Genomic DNA, 20,381 nt, shown 5'->3' on the forward strand with positions numbered 1-20,381 from the left:
TGGTGCAACTGTCTGGACGGATAAAACTTCCAATTAATAGTTTTCTTGGGTGTTCAAAGATGACACATGACATTGTTTGCTCACCCACGTTTTCAGACATTTCGGCGGAATAGCACCCAAGTGCTAAAACATGCATTCGTAATTTTCTGTGTTGAAACTAGTTCAGATCTGCCTGTTCAAGAAAATACTTTTTAAAATTACTGGTGACAGGATAGTGTCTGCTTCTTTTATTATTACTTTTGCACCAGGCTCCATTGCCCAGGCAGGTGCAATCTGTGGCCCTGTGTTGGCTAAGACTCAGGGAAATCTTTATTGTCTTCATTGGAAAGCAGGGCTGGCATGGCAATGGGGCAAGGATCCTGTTTCACAATCCACCCACCCTTGCTGATGGAATGGCCCTCTGCTAGGGTTCAGAAGTGCCCCAAACCCCTTTCATGGAAATCAGCCAGTGCTGAGTATTGGTATGGTGCAAGTCAGGTGTCCAGGGTCTCACTGGGTGATCAGGGTGAGAGATTCAAGCTGAGGGCATGCTATGGTCAATCCTTCCGTCAGGTCCCTTGGGGGGCAGCCTTTACAAACCCGCCTAAAGGAATTTCCTGGATATAGCTGGCAGTGTGAAGGCAGTGTTGGAAGCAGTTCTGCAAAAAAAAGCTCAAGAACTTTGCCCAAAAGAAGCTCAACCAATTGGGACTAAGGGACCAAGTAAGGTTTGGAGAGAAAAATATTTTCCAGCTCTGACTACGAATAGCCCAGTGAGGCTCTAACACTAAGGGGGAATGGTTGGGATGCCACATGGATGAGGCATCTTAGAGGCCTCACGCCTCCCTCCTCTCACAAGATCTTGCAGAAAATGCCACCCCACAAGAGAAGCCAACAGAGGAGGTACAACTGAGCCTCCTCACAACTCTCTGGGCCCCACTCTGCCAGACCAAGTCACCCCACACCTAAGTAGCACCCAGAGCGAGGCTAATCACATTCACCTTGGATGTGCTGAAAGAATGAAAAACATCCATCTTTTGCCACTCATTTTGCCAGGACAGTGGTACCTCGGGTTACATACGCTTCAGGTTACATCAGTGGCGTAGCATGGGTTGTCAGCACCCGGGGCAAAGCAAGTAATTTGCGCCCCCTCTGCCCTAGGGGCAGAGAGCTGCGAGTGTGAGCGCACCCCCCCCCCAGATGTTGTGCCCGGTGCAGCCGACCCTCCCTGCACCCCCCATGCTACGCTACTGGGTTACATACACTACAGGTTACAGACTCCGCTAACCCAAAAATAGTGCTTCAGGTTAAGAACTTTGCTTCAGGATGAGAACAGAAATCGTGCTCTGGCAGCGCAGTGGCAGCGGTGGTGCTTCAGGTTAAGAACAGTTTCAGGTTAAGAACGGACCTCCGGAACGAATTAAGTACTTAACCCGAGGTACCACTGTACATTTCTTCCTTTGTTTGTAGAGTTCTTTCTGTTTCTATGTACTCCAAGTAGGATTAGCATTGGCTACAGCCCAATATTTTAAAGGGGGTGGTGTTCTTATCTTCTCTCATACGTATATTTTTATACTAGAATGAAAAACGGAACAGTAATAAGTCATGTCCTTAAGTGCCTCTTAGAATATCTCCCTACAGCCGCATTCCACTGCTTGTCCCTATCTAGTTAAACATCCCCTTTAGTTCTGCTCTTCTGGCATGGGTGGTGTTGCTTACGTGGGCAAAATTGCACAACCCCACACAAAGGAGGCTTCTGAAGACTTAGGAGAATGCCAGGCATCTTGTATATATTTACAAAGTTTTTTTTAAGGAAAAGAAAACTGGTGGGGAAAACTTCAAAATAGCCCACTGCGGACTGAGCATGCTTACTGAATACAGTGGTACCTCGGGTTACAGGCGCTTCAGGTTACAGACTCCGCTAACCCAGAAATAGTACCTCGGGTTAAGAACTTTGCTACAGGATGAGAACAGAAATCGTGCTCCGGCGGCGCAGCGGCAGCGGGAAGCCCCACTAGCTAAAATGGTGCTTCGGGTTAAGAACAGTTTCAGGTTAAGAACGGACCTCCGGAATGAATTAAGTACTTAACCTGAGGTACCACTGTATAACAGTCATAAGGAATAAGGGAATATCATGAAGGACGCCTCGGCACAGCAGCGTTTTGTTGCAGGCCGCAGTTGCAGCCAGATCATATGCATTAATGCTTCTTGCTTTCTCTGCACATAGAAAGCAAGCATGTTAAAGCAGAGCTGGCCCAGGACATTTTGACACCTGAGGCTACCCACAAAATGGTGTGGGTTCCCCAGGAAAGATCCACATCAGGAACAAGGGGTGGAATCAAATCAACTTTACCAGATGCAGTGGTGGAGCATCATGCTTCGGCACCAGGGGGCGGAGAGCAGGCGGGGTGGGGCTGGTGCGCATCCCAGGGTGGGGCGCACCGCCTTCAGGGGCGTGTCATGCATCCCGTGGACGTGTCATGCTGCGATGGCACCCCACTGGGATTGCGCTGCCGGGAGTGGTGTGCTCCCACTCCTCTTCCTCCGCCAGTGACCAGATGGTTGCAGTGGGAATCAAAGGCTGCTGTGGAGGGGAAAGAGCCCCACTCTGGATCATAACGTATGGATACAGACCCCACGAGACTCCAGAGGTCAGTCAGTCCCCCCCCACTTCCTCCCTTGGGATGGGATTAGACCAGCAGCATCTCCCATTCACCACGAGGCCTCTGTAGACATGGCATTGGTGCAGTGGCGTAGCGTGGGGGGTGCAGGGGGGCGGCCGCACCGGGCGCAACATCTGGGGGTTAGGGTTAGGGGGCACAAATCCACGGGTTAGGGGGCGCAAATTACTTGCCTTGCCCCGGGTGCTGACAACCGACGCTACGCCACTGCATTGGTGGGACTGCTGAGCAGGCAGCATATCCAACCTCCAAAGGGTGCACCAAAGCCATCGCTGCTACCACAGCGGCAGCAGGAGCACCAGGCAAAGCATTCCTTGGAGGCTGGATTGGCTACCGCTGTGGAGCCTGCCGCCTGAGGCAGCTGCTTCACCTTGCCTCACGGATGTGCCGGCCCTATGTCAAAGATGAGAGATGAGGCATGCCAATTCCTGTCATTAAACTTTCCTATGGGGGATGGGGAATTTAATGCGAACGTATCTAATTCATGCCTCCTGAAACTTAAATGCAACTGGGTTTTTAAAAATCTGCACTCGTCCGAATTCTTCAATGCAGTTTCTCCAACAATGAAAACCTACACAAAAATGCATTGTCAAAGTGTGATATGCACCAGCAATGAACATAATGGGCAAACGTGCATTATGTTAGGAACCATATTAGGAAAAATGTTGGTTAAAATGCAGTCAAATATCTGTGGTGACCTCTCTTTTTTTTTAATGCAAACTGATGCAGAAAGAGACGAAATGGCCTTGGCCGGAAAAATGAGGAGTAAAATGCAACAGAAATATCTGATCATCACAGCATGTTCTGACACTGAGCAAAACATCTTCCCTTTTCTTTTTTTTTCTTCTTTTTTAAATTACCCAGTCTAAGGCATTGTGAAAACAGCCATGATGGTACCATTGCTCAATGATGAGCCCTTCTCCGGTTGCTAATCAGAGGATGTTGTAGCAGACGATGAGTCAGAGCAGAGGGAAGTTGTGAACTGCTATATAAATCGGGGAGATCCCGCTGATAATACAAACAAACAAAGGGAAACCATTTACTCTACAGGCAAGGAAGACACCATCATGGCTGTAAGGATGAAGAATCTACTTGTTCTTCCATTCCTGCTGCTCATCATTATATCTTCCACTTTTGCTGCTTTACTGGGTCAAGGCAACGAAGATGAGAACACCAGGCTTGTTAAGGTAAATATTCAATACGAAAGTTTCATTGAGCAAAAACACACTTTTCTGTGCTATTGCTTCTTGTTGTCGTGCCAGGACTAATTAAAAAAAGGAGGGCTCTTTGGCGCTCCTATTTTATTGAGGGCCAGTGTGGTGTAGTGGTTAAGAGCGATAGACTCGTAATCTGGTGAACCGGGTTCGCTTCTCCGCTCCTCCACATGCAGCTGCTGGGTGACCTTGGGCCAGTCACACTTCTTTGAAGTCTCTCAGCCCCACTCACCTCACAGAGTGTTTGTTGTGGGGGAGGAAGGGAAAGGAGAATGTTAGCCGCTTTGAGACTCCTTCGGGTAGTGGTAAAGCGGGATATCAAATCCAAACTCTTCTTATGTTCGAATCTAGCCCTAGACTTTCAGGACAATATGCATATGGTTTCCTCTCTGTGCATGGAATCATAGAGCTGGAAGGGGGTCTTGACAGTCATCTAGACCACCCGCTGCTCAATCTGGAGTGCCAGATGCAACAACAGCATCCCTGACAGATTGCCAGCTCACATTCCTCCAGTGATGGGGGCATTTTACCCTTACATCCAACCCTCCCCTAATGCTTATGATAGACATCAGGGATTTGGGGGCCTTGTCATTGGTTGCACCAGCAGAAGGACCACTGGCAATGATTAGTCACCTACTTGGGTGGGTCTGCAGCACCCACAATAGTAGAGTGTGTGTGTGTGTGTGTGTGTGTGTGTGTGTGTGTGTGCGCACACACACACACACACACTACACAGCATCTGACACTCCCATCATTGACATACTACTTGGAAAAGTCAGGTATTGGTTGATTCTAAGAGTCATACCTATTTAGCTGGCTTGGATTTTCACTGTGCATTTAAAAAATAAATCTCTGGGCTTAAAAGGTAGGACAATGTGCCTGTGATATCAGGAAATATTCTGTTGTCTGCATAAAAGGCCAAGATTGTGCAGCACTCCCATTCCACATCTAGAACCTGACTGAATTGGCTGCTGAATATTACTTCCACTCTGTTTATCTCACATTTTTATCTCACATTGAAAACACAAAGGGTCTAAAAGCCCCTCCCTCCCTCCCTCCCTCCCTCCTTCCCTCCCTCCTTTTCTCTGTGTCCCCCCGCCAGTCCTATTTGAGTAAATTCTACAGCCCTGAAGGTGAGGCCGTGGCCACAATCAATATGGATGATGATGTCGCTGTAACAGAAAAGCTCAAGAAAATGCAGAAATTTCACGGGCTACGAGTGACCGGGAAGGTTGATGCCGAAACAATAGCAGTGATGAAAAGGGACAGGTGTGGTGTCCCTGATGTGGAGCAATTCACCCTCAACCCAGGGGAGCCCAAATGGGACAGGAAGAACATCACATACAGGTAAAGGTTTGTGAGTTTCCCTTAGGAGTGGGCGGCTTCAATAAGGAAATGCTCCAGTCCTCAATGTACTTGCTCAGGAGTAAACTTAGGACTTCCTGCCTACTGTTCTATGCAGAGCTCAGCATGCCTAAGGTTATAGATTTCACTGGGCTCAGCAAGACCTGATTTTTCATAGAACCATTGCAGTACATGTATTAGGATGATAGCCTATGGCCATGGTTGTGAGAGCTGTGCAACGAGGCTTACATACACACACACACACACACACACACACACACCCCGCAAAAACAGTGTGAATACATGAAAGTACACACTCACTCACACTACCACTGCAATTGAGAGCGGGGTGTGTGTGTTAGGGATGTGCATGTACCCTCCCTCACACAGCAAATCAGGGAGATTTGGACTCTGCTGCCTGCAGATTTCATCCACTTGTGTGAAAAGCGAGGGAAGGTTACAGCCATTCTTAGATGCATCACTGCAGTCAGTGGGGACAAAACTCCTTCAGATTAACAGATCGAGTTAGGTTCCAAATAATGAGTCAAATCTAAATGACACAGAGTGGATTTGAAAAAAGATTGGGATGCTTCCAAAGGCTACAGGTATAGATACAAGGTGGCTCTTGTGTTCACTGCATGTCCCTAGTATATGCAATTAGCAGACTCAGGTGATAAATCTTTTCTTTTTTCTTTAAAGTGCGCACATTAGGTGCAAAGACACGCCTGTCTTAGGGCCAAAGTAGACAGGCATGTCTTTGCACTGTGTGTGTGTGTGTGTGTGTAACCAGACTCCACTCGCTTGACTCATCCACTAGGCTGCTATTTGTATTTGCTTTGCTTTCTTTTGATGTACAAGTCAAATGGAAAGACATATTCAAATGTGTCTCTACACCAGCCTTCCCCAATCTGATGCCCTCCGGATGTGGCTGGACTCCAATTCCCATCAGTACCAGACAGCATGATCAGGGGTGATGGGAGTTGTAATCTGAAACCACTGGATGGCACCTGGTTGGGGAAAGCCTCCACCGCTGGGGATTGTGGTCTGTCTGTCCCACATACCGTTTCATTCTATGTTCTGGTTGCCTAAGCAGTGCTTCCCAAACTTGGGTCTCCAGCTGTTTTTGGACTACAACTCCCATCACCCCTAGCTAGCAGCTGGAGACCCACATTTGGGAAACACTGGCCTAAAGGAATGACCTTGGGCCTTTGTTTGTTTGTTTGTTTTGAAAGGATTGTAAGCTATACTCCAGATATGCACGGATTCTATGTGGAGAAGGCAATCGAGGCAGCATTTAAAGTTTGGAGCAAGGCAGCACCCTTGGAATTCAAAAGAGTCACGGATAAAGTGGCAGATATAGAGCTCTCTTTTCAACGTGGAGGTAACCCTACAGTGCAAGAACAAAGTCACCATATGTCCAATTTTAATAATGATGATGATGATGATGATGAATTGTTTTATATTCAGACCACTATGATAATTCTCCTTTCGATGGGCCTGGTGGGACACTGGCACACGCCTTTCAGCCAGGGAGCAACATTGGAGGAGATGTCCATTTTGATGAGGATGAAACCTGGACCGCCGGGGGCCCACAAGGTACCATTTTACAACACTTCCTTTCTCAGCACTGAACTGTATAAAAAGACAACGCAGCGCATAGGTGATGCAAGGATATAAGCAGCTGGTTTATGCTAGGTCCCCGAAGGCAGGCAAAGGTGATTGGTGGAACAGATTATATCCTTCCAGAGCACAGTGTGTCCTCATTCTGAACTCTTCACTACATAAAGCATTTCTATGAATGAGAGTGTGACCATTGAGGAGATTCGGGGAGGCTCTAGACCAGCCCTTTCCCTCCTATGCAGCTTACCTATCCGCAGCAGTGAGAGCCCCATTGAAAGCAATGCAAAAGGGACTTAGTCACACTAATTCACATCCCAATAGGACTTAAGGCTAAATTACACACAATGTTAAATGCATTCGTGAATGTAACGTGTGCAGGACTTGGCTTTCTCTTCTGCCTAAAAACAACCCCCCAGGAGGATATCAGGATTAGCGCTAGGACATGCTGGAAATTAAAGTTTCCCACTTGCCCCATCCAACCCCCGGCATTCTGATGAATATTTCCTCCCTGTTAACTGCCCTACAATCAAATTTTCCTTTGGACCAAACACAATATTTTTGATTTGATTTATTAAATGCATCTACCGCCCTTCCTCCGAAGATCATAGGGCAGTTCGCAGCAGGAGATTCCCTCTTCTGCCAAATAGCAGGGGGGTGGGGGTGATTTTCATCAGGACTGTGGAGCAGGGAAAGGGTCAAAAAGCATCTCTATGCATCGTGGTCCCAATCCTGAGCAGTGCCCCCCTCACTGGGGAAGACAGATATGTTAAATGTAGCTTGGCCTTCCTTCCTTCCTTCCTTCCTTCCTTCCTTCCTTCCTTCCTTCCTTCCTTCCTTCCTTCCTTCCCTCCCTCCCTCCCTCCCTTCCTTCCTTCCTTCCTTTATTTTTCTCCAAGGAGCTCAAGGTGCTTTACGTGAATCTCCCCCTCCTCATTTACCGGTAATGCCCAAAGTGACCCTGGGTTGGGGTGAGAGGCAGTGACTGGCCCAAGCACTCCAACTCCCATCAGCCTATCAGTGAGCTTCCTGGCCAAGCGGGCATTTGAACCCTGGTCTCCCAGGTCCTGGTCCGACACCAGCCCAGAAGTTTCCCAACCTTGGGTCTCCAGCTGTTTTGGACTACAACTCCCATCATCCCTAGCTAGCAGGACCAGTGGTCAGAGATGATGGGAATTGTAGTCTGGAAAAAGCTGGAGACCCCAGGGTTGGGAAGCCACTAGACCACAGTGGCTGGGTCACATTCTGCAACCCTGATATGCAGAGCCTGTGCTCATCCTCTGAGCAGCAGCCCCTAGTGAAAGCATGCCTGGAGTCTATATTCTGACCCTTTTTTTCCCAGTTTCCCCCCTAATGGAACCATGACCTCCTTTTCAGGCCACAACTTGTTCATCGTCGCGGCCCATGAGATCGGACATGCTCTGGGTCTGTCTCACTCCACCGACCAGGGGGCACTGATGTACCCCTCCTACACATACTCGGACCCCCGCACATTTCAGCTCAACCAGGACGATATTGATGGCATCCAAAGCCTCTATGGTAAGGCTAAGAGAAATCACCATAAAGTTGAAACGTGTGTGTTCTTAAACGAAGGAATTGGTTTTGCCTGCCCATACCTTAAGATGGGAGTGGGGAACATTTGCCACTCCAAGGACGACATTTCCTTCTTGGCAAGCTTTGAGGGGGGGCAGCATGGCCCGGGTGGCCAGAGGTGAAATAATGTAAATTTTCACTTGGCGAAGTAGAATTGGTCCTCTCTATCTTCTCATCTTGGCAAGCATGAGTCCCTGTTGTTCAAGGAGGATGTGACGCAATCTCAGAGGAGGTTCTGGTCTAGGGAGAGAGGAGGTGGCTTGGAAGGGGTGTAGCTTGTGGGGGGGGGGAGTCCCAAGAGTGGGCTGGAAGGCTGTGTTTGGCCTTCAGGACTGAGGTTCCCCATTCCTGTCTGCCAGTCTTCTGGAGAGGCACTGCTGCTCTCCTTTGTGAAAGTGTGACATAATTCTCTCTGCAAAAGAGGGAAGAACAATAGAATCATAAAACTGTACAGTTGGAAGAAGAAGAAGAAGAGTTTGGATTTGATATCCTGCTTTATCACTACCCTAAGGAGTCTCAAAGCAGCTAACATTCTCCTTTCCCTTCCTCCCCCACAATAAACACTCTGTGAGATGAGTGGGGCTGAGAGACTTCAAAGAAGTGTGACTGGCCCAAGGTCACCCAGCAGCTGCATGTGGAAGAGCGGAGACGCGAACCCGGTTCACCAGATTACGAGTCTTCCGCTCTTAACCACGACACCACACTGGAAGGGACCCAAGGGCCATCTAATCCAACCCTTCGCAATGCAGGAATCTCAGGGAAAGCATCCATGACAGGTGGTCATCCATCTGTCTTGATGTTGTGCTTCTACAAAGGAGAAGGCCTTTTCCACTCCTGTTTTGGAATGACTTCTGGCATGGGGGCACATTTGCTGCCAACACCTCAAGTTTCTCAGTGCTGCATGAAGATTTTTGTAGGCACATAGACTTTTGAGTTTTGGAATTGTGCTCTGTTTTTTTAAATAGTTTTTTGTGATGGGTTAAAGAAAACCCTTGAATTTTGCCATTTTGGGGGTCAGTGATGGTTTAAAATTGGATCTATATGTTGCACGAGTTAATTTCATTCACCCTTCCGTAGATCGCCCCTGGGATGTTTTGATGAAGGGTGGTTGAACCTATTTTAAATAAATAAATAAAGCTGATGGGTGGACCACAGCCTACTGGAATATGGATGCACCTTTCAAGGGAAATGGAATGCAATTCAGAGGTGTTTTGCCATAGGCCCTCTTCATTTCAATAGGGTTTGCATAGATTGGGCCCACATCTGAATTATGCCTTGTTGCATCAAAATGTGACTTGCTTTGCCCCCCCCCAAAAAAAAATTACTTACATTGTAGCAAAAGGCTTTTTTTTTTTTAGTTTAACCTTCACTGAATGCTGCTGCTCTGAACATCACCTTGCTTGCTTGCTTGTTTGCTTAATAACTTAACTACTTACTTACTGTACTTCCATATGTTTAAGATTGCTTAAATTATCCACTTGACATGAGCCTTTATTTTTCTTTCCATTTAGGAAAACCTGATATCCCAGTAAAAGGACCCAAAACACCGGAAGCTTGTGCCCCCAGCACCACTTTTGATGCTGTCACCACCTTACGTGGAGAAATGTTGTTCTTTAAGGGCAGGTAAGTTGCTTTCTTAAAAACACCAATTTGAACAAAATTTCCATCTCCAAACAGGACTTGCATCTCTAATGCCTTGCTCCAGCACCCCACCTGTACCAAAGCATGCGCTCAGACTCTTGGCCCTGCATTTTGAGGCGATGTAACAACAAAATGAGCCATAAGAAGCCATAAACAAATGACAATAAAAGCAGCAACACCACATACCTATCGGTTCAATTGTATTTGTCATGATGGATCAATTCAGTGTTATGTGACTCTCTCTTACACAGACAGACAGACAACAGATCACTCTATGGTGGCTTCACCCCACAACTCACAAAATCTGGCTAATAGTCTGGATTTATTCTGCCATTTTGTCACAAAAACAGAATCATAGAATTATGCAATCATAAAATGCAGAGAAAAGCATCAGACCAAAGTCAGAGCCCTGGACCATGTAGTTCAGTATTGTCCACATTAACTAGCTCTCTGGGGTTTGAGACTGGAGTCTTTCTCTCTGGAGATGCCACTTACATGTTTCCATCGACGTTTTCAAATTAGGTATTTCTGGCGCAAACACTTCCAGTCAGGTGTTCAGCTCGAATTCATCGGTACCTTCTGGCCGGATCTGCCATCTGGAATACAAGCCGCCTATGAAAATTTTGAAACTGATAACTTCATTGTGTTTAAAGGTGAGTGGTGAACTTCGATTTCCTTGCAAAATTGCTGCAGAATAAGTACTGAAATGCATTTGGTCAGTGTTCCTCAGCCAGCATGGCCTCTTCAGGGTGCTATGTGAAAGCCTAGGGTATGTAGGCAGTATTTATTTAATCGGCTGCCTTATCCTACGTACTGTATACTTACCATGAAGTAAGTTCTGTTGGGTTCTGTGGAACTGAACCCCAAGTAATATTGCAGCCTGACCAAGTGAAATTTGCTCGTATAATTTGGCCTTCATGTTCTAAGTTCTGCCACGTTGCTGTCCTTCAGACTTAGCCAAGGCTTAGCAAAGGCTTCACACACTCTCAGCGACATCGCAGAATGGAAGCTAGGAAGGCCATAGTTTTTGTAATACTAGCTTCTTCCATCTATCAAAGCTAGCATTCCCAAAAACCTTTTCGAACAGTACAATACTTTTTGGGGGGGGGGGTGAACCATTGCACATTCCAGTCAGGAATGCCCTCTCCAAGCCCAGTGTAAGGCAGGGGGTTGGAATGTCTTGTTGTTAGGAAAACATTATTTAAGAAACAGATAAAAGTTCCTGGAAGCTTTAAAGAGGGTTCCAGAATTTTCTTTAGCGTGTAGGAATGGCGCTCTAGGCTTGATTGGTGTCAGCCGGAGGTGCAGATAAAGGGAGGAAGTTGCAGGCTGCAATTTCCGCACAAGGAAAGCACACACACACACACACACACACACACACACACACATGCTGTCAGCACAGACAACAAGTTTGAAAGTAAGACAATGTGTGCTGCTGATACTGTGAGTTTTGCTGTGTCAGGATTGTTAATTACTGGATTGAGATTATACCGTGCTGGAGAGATAAAGAAGGAATGTAAATAGCTTGTATATACAGGTTACATAAGCTTCAGGTTACAGACTCCGCTAACCCAGAAATAGTACCTCGGGTTAAGAACTTTGCTTCAGGATGAGAACAAAAATCATGCTCCGGCGGCGTGGCAGCAGTGGGAGGCCCCATTAGCTAAAGTGGTGCTTCAAGTTAAGAACAGTTTCAGGTTAAGAACGGACCTCCGGAACGAATTAAGTACTTAACCCGAGGTATCACTGTAAGAGTAACAGAAAATGCTTGTGACTGTGAATTTGAGTGTGCCTCCTGTTCTTGTCCTCTGTCTCCAGGGAAAACTCTGCTACAAACAGTAAGAAGTGGTTTTACCGAGGTGCCACCACACAAGCAGAAAAGCACAACAGAAGTATGGGGGTGGTAACCTCTAATATTTGCCACATCTGCTTAGTAGGACAGAAGAGTCCATGCAATCTCTCTCACACAGGGAGAAAGCAATAATTTAGCACTCGATCTTCAGATCACCTTTTAATTCCAAGCCACTTTGGATACAATCACATGAGCATAGCCAGCAGTAACCATTAATTCATTAATTAATTCATTCTTAAAATATTTATATACCCTAACTCTCTATCAAACTTTCCTGAAGCATCTAATATAAAACAGTTTCCCTATAAAAAAAAATATTTAAACAAAACTGTTTCCCTTGAATTACATGGAATGTTAACCCCTCTCTCCCCCCCCCCCAGGAAACAAATATTGGGCTCTAAATGGATATACCATTGAATCTGGCTACCCTAAGAGCATCTACCAGCTGGGCTTCCCAAATACTGTGAAGAGAATTGATGCCGCGTTTAGCGATCCAGAATCTGGGAAGACATATTTCTTTGTAAATGAGAAGTATTGGAGGTATGTCTTGACTATTCTGAAGTTCCAAATGAGGGATGGAACAGTCTATTTTCAGTCTGGTCAATTTTGCCAGCATTTATTCATAAGTCTGTCCTGTCCCATTTCCACATCTATCTGTGATTTTTTTTTAAAAAATGCATAGATACAAAAATACATTCAACTGCAAACTAAAATATGTATTTTATCGCAAAATGCCTATTAAATGCAAATTTAAATAAGTATTTGATAATAACACACATATTTATATATGGATTTAAAACAAATTGTAGGAATGGGAATTGCAGTGTACACTTTTCTAACCCCATTTTGTCCTAAAACATGCATTTTTATGCATTTTCATACTTTTTTTTTTGAAAAATTTGGAGAAGCGTGAAATATGAAGGATAACAATATTCAGATCTGTATATCAGTCCAGGATGTACAAATTAGGTTGGGGACTGCTTAAAAATACAAACGGAAAACTCTCTTTTCCTAATGCCTCACTCTTAAAGTGTGGCCACTATATATTAATTTACTTGCATTTATATTTTTTCTTGCTTTCATTGAGGAAACCCAAGGTTGCAGGTTTGATCTGTGAGAACATATCCTAGTAGTCAGGAGGAACCAATAGAGGCTGCATACATGCATATATTTAAAACACATGTAAAACACATGTTGTTTGTTGTTTAGTAGTTTAGTCGTGTCTGACTCTTCATGACCCCATGGACCAGAGCATGCCAGGCACTCCTATCTTCCACTGCCTCCTGCAGTTTGATCAAACTCATGTTTGTGGCTTTCAGAACACTGTCCAACCATCTCATCCTCTGTCATCCCCTTCTCCTTGTGCCCTCAATCTTTCCCAACATCAGGGTCTTTTCCAGGGAGTTTTTTCTTCTCATGAGGTGGCCAAAGTATTGGAGCCTCAGCTTCAGGATCTGTCCTTCCAGTGAGCACCCAGGGCTGATTTCCTTAAGAATAGATAGGTTTGATGGTCTTGCAGTCCATGGGACTCTCAAGTCTCCTCCAGCACCATAATTCAAAAGCATCAATTCTTCAGTGATCAGCCTTCTTTATGGTCCAGCTCTCACTTCCATACATCACTGCTGGGAAAACCATAGCTTTAACTATACAGACCTTTGTTGGCAAGGTGATGTCTCTGCTTTTTAAGATGCTGTCTAGGTTTGTCATTGCTTTTCTCCCAAGCAGCAGCATCTTTTAATTTTGTGACTGCTGTCACCATCTGCAGTGATCATGGAACCCAAGACAGTAAAATCTCTCACTGCCTCCATTTCTTCCCCTTCTATTTGCCAGGAGGTGATGGACCCAGTGGCCATGATCTAAGTTTTTTTTATGTTGAGCTTCAGACCAAATTTTGTGCCTCCTCTTTCACCCTCATTAAAAGTTTCTTTAATTCCTCCTCACTTTCTGCCATCAAGGTTGTGTCATCTGCATATCTGAGGTTGCTGATATTTCTTCCGGCAATCTTAATTCCGTCTTGGGATTCATCCAGTCCAGCCTTTCACATGATGAATTCTGCATATAAGTTAAATAAGCAGGGAAACAATATACAGCCTTGTCGTACTCCTTTCCCAATTTTGAACCAATCAGTTGTTCCATATCCAGTTCTAACTGTAGCTTCTTGTCCCACATAGAGATTACTCAGGAGACAGATGAGGTGATCAGGCACTCCCATTTCTTTAAGAACTTGCCATAGTTTGCTGTGGTCAACACAGTCAAATGCTTTTGTGTAGTCAATGAAACAAAAGTAGATGTTTTTCTGGAACTCTCTAGCTTTCTCCATAATCCAGCGCATGTTTGCAATTTGGTCTCTGGTTCCTCTGCCCCTTCGAAATCCAGCTTGCACTTATGGGAGTTCTTGGTCCACATACTGCTTAAGCCTGCCTTGTAGAATTTTAAGCATAACCTTCCTAGCGTGTGAAATGAGTGCAATTGTGCGGTACTTGGAGCATTCTTTGGCACTGCCCTTCTTTGGGATTGGGATGTAGACTGATCTTCTCCAATCCTCTGGCCACTGCTGAGTTTGATTCCCCCAAAGAATCCCAGGAACTATAGTTTGCTAAGGGTGCTGGGAATCATAGCCCATTTTCATAGTCACGATGTTTTCCGATACATTATTTTCGTATGTTGTCCCATTTTTTTATGGTTCTTTCTGTCAATCCAGTTGATGGCCTTGTTTATAGAAATGAGAAATTTCATTAGCTTCATATTTCCGTGAATTGTGAATAAAACCTATGCTAAAGGTTGTTTTAGCTTCAAGTAACAATGCTTGTCTTTGATCAGGTATGATGAAATTAGACAAACCATGGAAACAGGTTACCCAAGGCTGATAGCCCAAGATTTCAAAGGAGTTGGCAAAAAGATTGATGCTGCTATACAGCAAAATGGTAAGTAAAGGAATTAATTGGTGCCTTTTTTTAATTGTAAAAATAAAATTTACCTGGAACTCAGCATGGCTTAAAGAATAGAAGAAGAAGAGTTTGGATTTGATATCCCGCTTTATCACTACCCGAAGGAGTCTCAAAGCGGCTAACATTCTCCTTTCCCTTCCTCCCCCACAACAAACACTCTGTGAGGTGAGTGGGGCTGAGAGACTTCAAAGAAGTGTGACTGGCCCAAGGTCACCCAGCAGCTGCATGTGGAGGAGTTGAGACACAAGCCCGGTTCACCAGATTACGGGTCTACCGCTCTTAACCACTACACCACACTGGCTCTCTAGGATCTCATATATTGTGTTATTAAAATGTATTAATTGCTGTGTTGTTTTAATGGATTTGTTTTGATGCATATTTTAAAGTTGGTTGAGCTTTTTTGGGTAAAATCACTGCCGGCGTCCAGATTTTCCCGGACATTTTTAGTGATTTCTACTTTGGCAACCTCATACTTACTCAGCTGCCGATTTATTAAATTAATAACAGCAGGAACCATTGTAGACATACCCTAAGACTGGACTTTCTCCAATTTTACAATTTTGCCTGAACTTCGATACAGTCATGAAATCATAACTTTCTTTTTTTTCTTTCCTTTGCAAGCACAGCTCACTTCTTCTGAAAGAGATTTGTTATCCCGCTTTTTCATTTATCCCTATCTCTTTTCTCCTTTTTTAGGGTACATCTATTTCTTCCGGGGAAGACGGGTGACTCAGTTTGATCCTCGGAGTAAAAGCGTTGTTCCGCCCATTCAAAAGAGCAACAGCTGGCTGAACTGTTAAAACATTTAACGAGTGCTTTCTAATTAATAGTTAGCACTCCTGTTGTGCCTAACCTTAATTTATAAACAGCAATTCCTCCTTTATCTACTGTCAACTGATGAATCAACAATGGCACGTGGAATTATCTTCTCACCCAAACGTACAGAAATTTTGGCTGAGGAAAACGTGCCCTAAATGTGCTTATGCAATCCACTGTGTTGTAACAGATTTGACTTTGCTTCCTCTATAAAAGACTTGTTATGAGGAACATCACTGTGTGTGTTTCCTTTGTGATTTTCTGAACCAAACACCACATATAGATTCACAACCAACCTACTAAAACCAGTGCTAACTCTCTGAAGTCAGAGAGGAAGAAGTTCACCCTTTTGTAACTCTTTGGCCTGATTCACACATTTATGTGCCTCACTGGATTGGTCACCACTTGATCATCACTGGATAACTCAATATGGAATTGCCATCTGTAGTGTAATCTCTTTGATGGCTCATTCACTGGTGAAATAACAACAACAACAACAACAACAACAACAACAACAACAACAACAACAACAACAACAATTTATACCCCACCCATCTGGCTGGGTTTCCCCAGCCACTCTGGGCAGCTTCCAACAGAATATTAAAATACAATAACCTATTAAACATTAAAAGCTTTCCTAAACAGGGCTGCCTTCAGATGTCTTCTAAAAGTCTGGTAGTTGTTTTTCTCTTTGACATCTGGTGGGAAGGCGTTCCACAGGGCGGGTGCCACTACCGAGAAGGCCCTCTGCCTGGTTCCCTGTAACTTGGCTTCTCGCAGTGAGGGAACCGCTAGAAGGCCCTTGGCACTGGACCTCAGCATCTGGGCAGAATGATGGGGGTGGAGACGCTCCTTCAGGCATACTGGACGAAGGCTGTTTAGTGCTTTAAAGGTCAGCACCAACACTTTGAATTGTGCTTGGAAACATACTGGGAGCCAGTGTAGGTCTTTCAAGACCAGTGTTATGTGGTCATAGGGATGGGGGATAAATTCAATTCAGTTCACATTTAAAGAGGAACCTACCTAATTTGCACTTCGTGAAACTCACAGTTCACTGGATTTTGCAACACAGTTCTCCAACCAAGTAATGTGTACAAAAATGCATACACTGGGGTAAAGTGTGCAAAAAAAGAATTCGCATACAGGTGGAAATGTGCATGTTTGTCCAAACTGCATACAAAAACATGCTTATTAGGAGAAACTTGTGCGACTGCAGGATACATCAGGCTTCTCCACAACTGAGCAAAATGTGGATTCATACCTGCCTGTCTCCCCATTGATGCAGAAGTATCCATATGACTTTCTCTTCATCCGATTGTTTCCTCCTTTAAATGTGGGGTTTCTCCATTCTTGCAGAGTCCAGAATCCAGAGTTGCAGAATCAAAAACCAACAACCCTACATATAAAGGTGGAGAAATCTGGGACAGCAATGGAGTGAGACCCACATTTTTCTGCAGTTTGATCAAGGCCATCTCCTTCTGGAAGCCTTTCTCCTTAAGCCCTACAGTTTGAGGACACCCTGTGAATATTTGCTGGTGAGGGAGACTCCCCGTGCAACTGCCCTGCCGTTTTTTTTGTTCTATGTCAGGCATGTCGATTCAATCCTGCCCCCATGGCAGTATATGTCCTGGGGTAAAGAAAGCTCAACAACTTTGGGGTTAAATCCTTTAAAAAGTTCAACAACCTCGGAGTAAACTTCAATCCTAAAAAAAGCTCAACTTTGGGGTAAAATGGTAAAAAAAAGTTCGACAACTTCAATCCTAAACTTCAGTGCTAAACAAATCTGGCCCTCTTTGAAAAAAAAGTTTGGGCTGAAGAGCACTATGTGATCTTCAGGGTTGATTGCTCATACTGAAAAAGACAGCATGGTTAACTGGCACAAATTAACACATGGTCATCCCCACACACATAGTTTTCTTCTGCAGGGGCCTTCATGAATTGTGGGCTGAACTCTCCCTATTATCAAAGTAGTATTTCATATACCCATTTTCTACAGACCCAGAGGCCCTGGGAGAAGGGAGATGAACCAGTCATACAACACTCCCCAGTTTAGCTGCTCTATCTCACTGGGCGGCCAGAAGGAGCAATGGGGTACAAAGGATTGGTTTCCCCAAAGCGCACCATGGTTGTGTATGGCGCATGCCATTCAACCCGGGACAGCACTTGGTAATCCCAGACAGCACACATTGAGCCATATGTGTGTGTGTGTGTGTTCAGATCCTGATAACTCTTTTTTTAAAAAATTACCCGCCAAATCAGTATATATATATATATATATATATATATATATATATATATATATATGCATATGAAATTACTATAACAAACAACAACATTGTTTTGAAGTTCAGGGTAGAGGGACAAACATTTGACAGGGGAAAGCCGGAATATGAATTCACCTCTCAGGAATGGGGTATATTTCAAAAAGTGAAAATCTCCTCCCAAAACGAAGCTTTTAAGCTATTTGCAATGGAAATTTGCCCCCCAAAATCAACGCTTCCAATATGGTCTGCCATACACCCAGGTTTTCCGCACATTTAAACCGATCTCCGAAAATTCCACCCGAACGCCATTTTTGGTGGACGAATCCCAGCTATGTCCAGGAGATTCCAATTGTATGGCAGCCCTAGAATACGGTGGATCCAATTCAGATCTAGCAAAGCTCCCTTCGTACATAACCAGATTCAAATTGAGGTTCTCACTTTGCTTCCACCGTCTCAGGGCGGGGGGTGTGTTAAAAATTATTAGCTTAAAGAGGAAGGTAAGAGGTGACAGAGTGCTCTCACCCTGTCTGGAGAAGAAGAAGAAGAAGAGGAGGAGGAGGAGGAGTTTGGATTTGATATCCCGCTTTATCACTACCCAAAGGAGTCTCAAAGCGGCTAACATTCTCCTTCTCCCTTCCTCCCCCACAACAAACACTCTGTGAGGTGAGTGGGGCTGAGAGACCTCAGAGAAGTGTGACTAGCCCAAGGTCACTCAGCAGCTGCATGTGGAGGAGCGGGGAAGCAAACCCGGTTCACCAGATTACGAGTCCACCGCTCTTAGCTACTATACCACACTGGCTCTCCTGAGGGATCTTTTCTCAGCTGCAGATAACAAGCAGAACATAATTTGTAGCTGGATTGCATTGGAAAGGAAAGGGGGAAGGAGAAGAGGAAACCGTGGGCAAATCATGAATTTCAGGTGTTCCAACTGAGCACTAAAAATTCACCCACACCCACAAAGGACTTCATATGTTTGACCAAACAGCCCAGGGTGGGGGGGGGAATGAAGACATTGCTCAGTTCCAGTCCAGCAATTCTTAAAATAATGGAAATGTGGGGCATAGGAGATGCTTACAGGGGACCATTTAAAGGCGGGCAAGGGAGGCCTCACATCTCCTATATCCACTAGATCTACTTTGCAAATGCTCTTCCAGGACCCGGATCTCCCAGTTAGGTTCATTTCCAGGCAGATTTGGAGACTGACTCAGCTTCTTAGAAAAGAACCTGCGGGCAGAGGGAGAGAATCAGAAGGAAGAACAGTGCGGAAGGGAATTTGGTAACGTAAATTGTGTCTTTCTGCATTTCAGTAGGAAGGCGATGTCACAACACGAAGCACTGATGTGTAATCTTATCTCGTTTACAAGCAGCAATTATGACATCGCTCCATGTCAGTAGTTTACATTCTTTCCAGTTTCCACTGTGGGATAAACATCAGTATGGAGTGCACACCTCCTCTTGAGGCTATGTGTTTTTCAACATGTGTCTGGCATGCCTCTTTGGTGACCTGAAACTAATGAAAAATTGCAAGAGCCTACCTTGAGAAGGGAAAAGTAGAGGAGGAGTCTTCATGGAAGAGAAAGCTATCAATCGCTACAAGTCATGGTGGCTATGCTCTGCCTCTGTGGCTGGAGGCAGTAATGCTTCTCGGCACCAGTTGCAAGGGAACACAGTGCTGTTGTGCTCATTTTCTGCAACAAGCATCTGGTTGGCCATTGTGAGAACAGGATGCTAGACTGGATGGACCATGGGCCTGATCTGGCAGGTTCTCCTTATGCTCTTATGGAAGAACCAGTGGAGAATGAAAGATTGGCCAGGGCCAAGCCCAGAAACCCTAACAAAATATGATGTCACTGTAGCAAGAGCTAGGGGGAACAAGGGCCACCATAGGATCAGGGAACACACACATATATTTCAGAGCACTTTTAGTCTGAAAATGTTCATGGGCAAACACAATGCTCTTATGCACTTAAAGGCCGGTATAATATGATATAATAAGAGGTACATTTTGTAATGTTCTAGAGGGGCCTTTCCAACAAGAGGTCTGCAGGGTGGCAACATGGGAACGGGCATTTTAAGCTGTGGCTTTCCATTTGTGGAATGTTCTCCCTGAGGAAGCGCACCTGGCGCCTTCATTACATATCTTCAGGCATCAGGCAAAAATGTTTCTCTTCAACCAGCCATTGGGCTGATTAAAATTCTACGGCACTTTAAATGTGTCTCTGGGAGGGGAGTTATTGCTTTGTTTTGTTACGTATTTTGTGTTTTCATTTTGCATTTTTATGTTGTGAACAGCCCTGTGGTCTTCGGACGAAGGCCTGCATGCAAATTTAATAAATAAAACAAAACAAAAGTCACACCAAAGTGACTTTCTCATTGCGCCATCTTGATTCAAAATGGCGCTGGCAATCCAAAGGGTGAGGAAGTCTGCCACC

At 45.0% G+C, this 20,381-nt stretch overlaps 1 protein-coding gene across 1 annotated transcript in view; it reads left to right on the top strand.

Moving 5' to 3' along the window:
• The first annotated feature begins 3,664 nt into the window (after positions 1 to 3,664).
• Positions 3,665 to 20,381, top strand: part of LOC310705809 (uncharacterized protein) — a 32,638-nt gene continuing 15,921 nt past the window's right edge. Inside the window, exons 1-10 of the mRNA XM_083500630.1 lie at positions 3,665 to 3,847; positions 4,977 to 5,221; positions 6,451 to 6,599; positions 6,686 to 6,814; positions 8,213 to 8,374; positions 9,940 to 10,051; positions 10,592 to 10,722; positions 12,302 to 12,461; positions 14,742 to 14,845; positions 15,566 to 15,664. Of these exons, the coding sequence (XP_083356756.1) occupies positions 3,728 to 3,847; positions 4,977 to 5,221; positions 6,451 to 6,599; positions 6,686 to 6,814; positions 8,213 to 8,374; positions 9,940 to 10,051; positions 10,592 to 10,722; positions 12,302 to 12,461; positions 14,742 to 14,845; positions 15,566 to 15,664 (1,411 nt within the window). The 5' untranslated portion in view covers positions 3,665 to 3,727. The remainder of the gene's footprint in view (positions 3,848 to 4,976; positions 5,222 to 6,450; positions 6,600 to 6,685; positions 6,815 to 8,212; positions 8,375 to 9,939; positions 10,052 to 10,591; positions 10,723 to 12,301; positions 12,462 to 14,741; positions 14,846 to 15,565; positions 15,665 to 20,381) is intronic.

Source organism: Podarcis liolepis (assembly GCF_965112155.1).
Source record: "Podarcis liolepis genome assembly, chromosome: 4".
Classification (NCBI taxonomy): domain Eukaryota; kingdom Metazoa; phylum Chordata; class Lepidosauria; order Squamata; family Lacertidae; genus Podarcis; species Podarcis liolepis.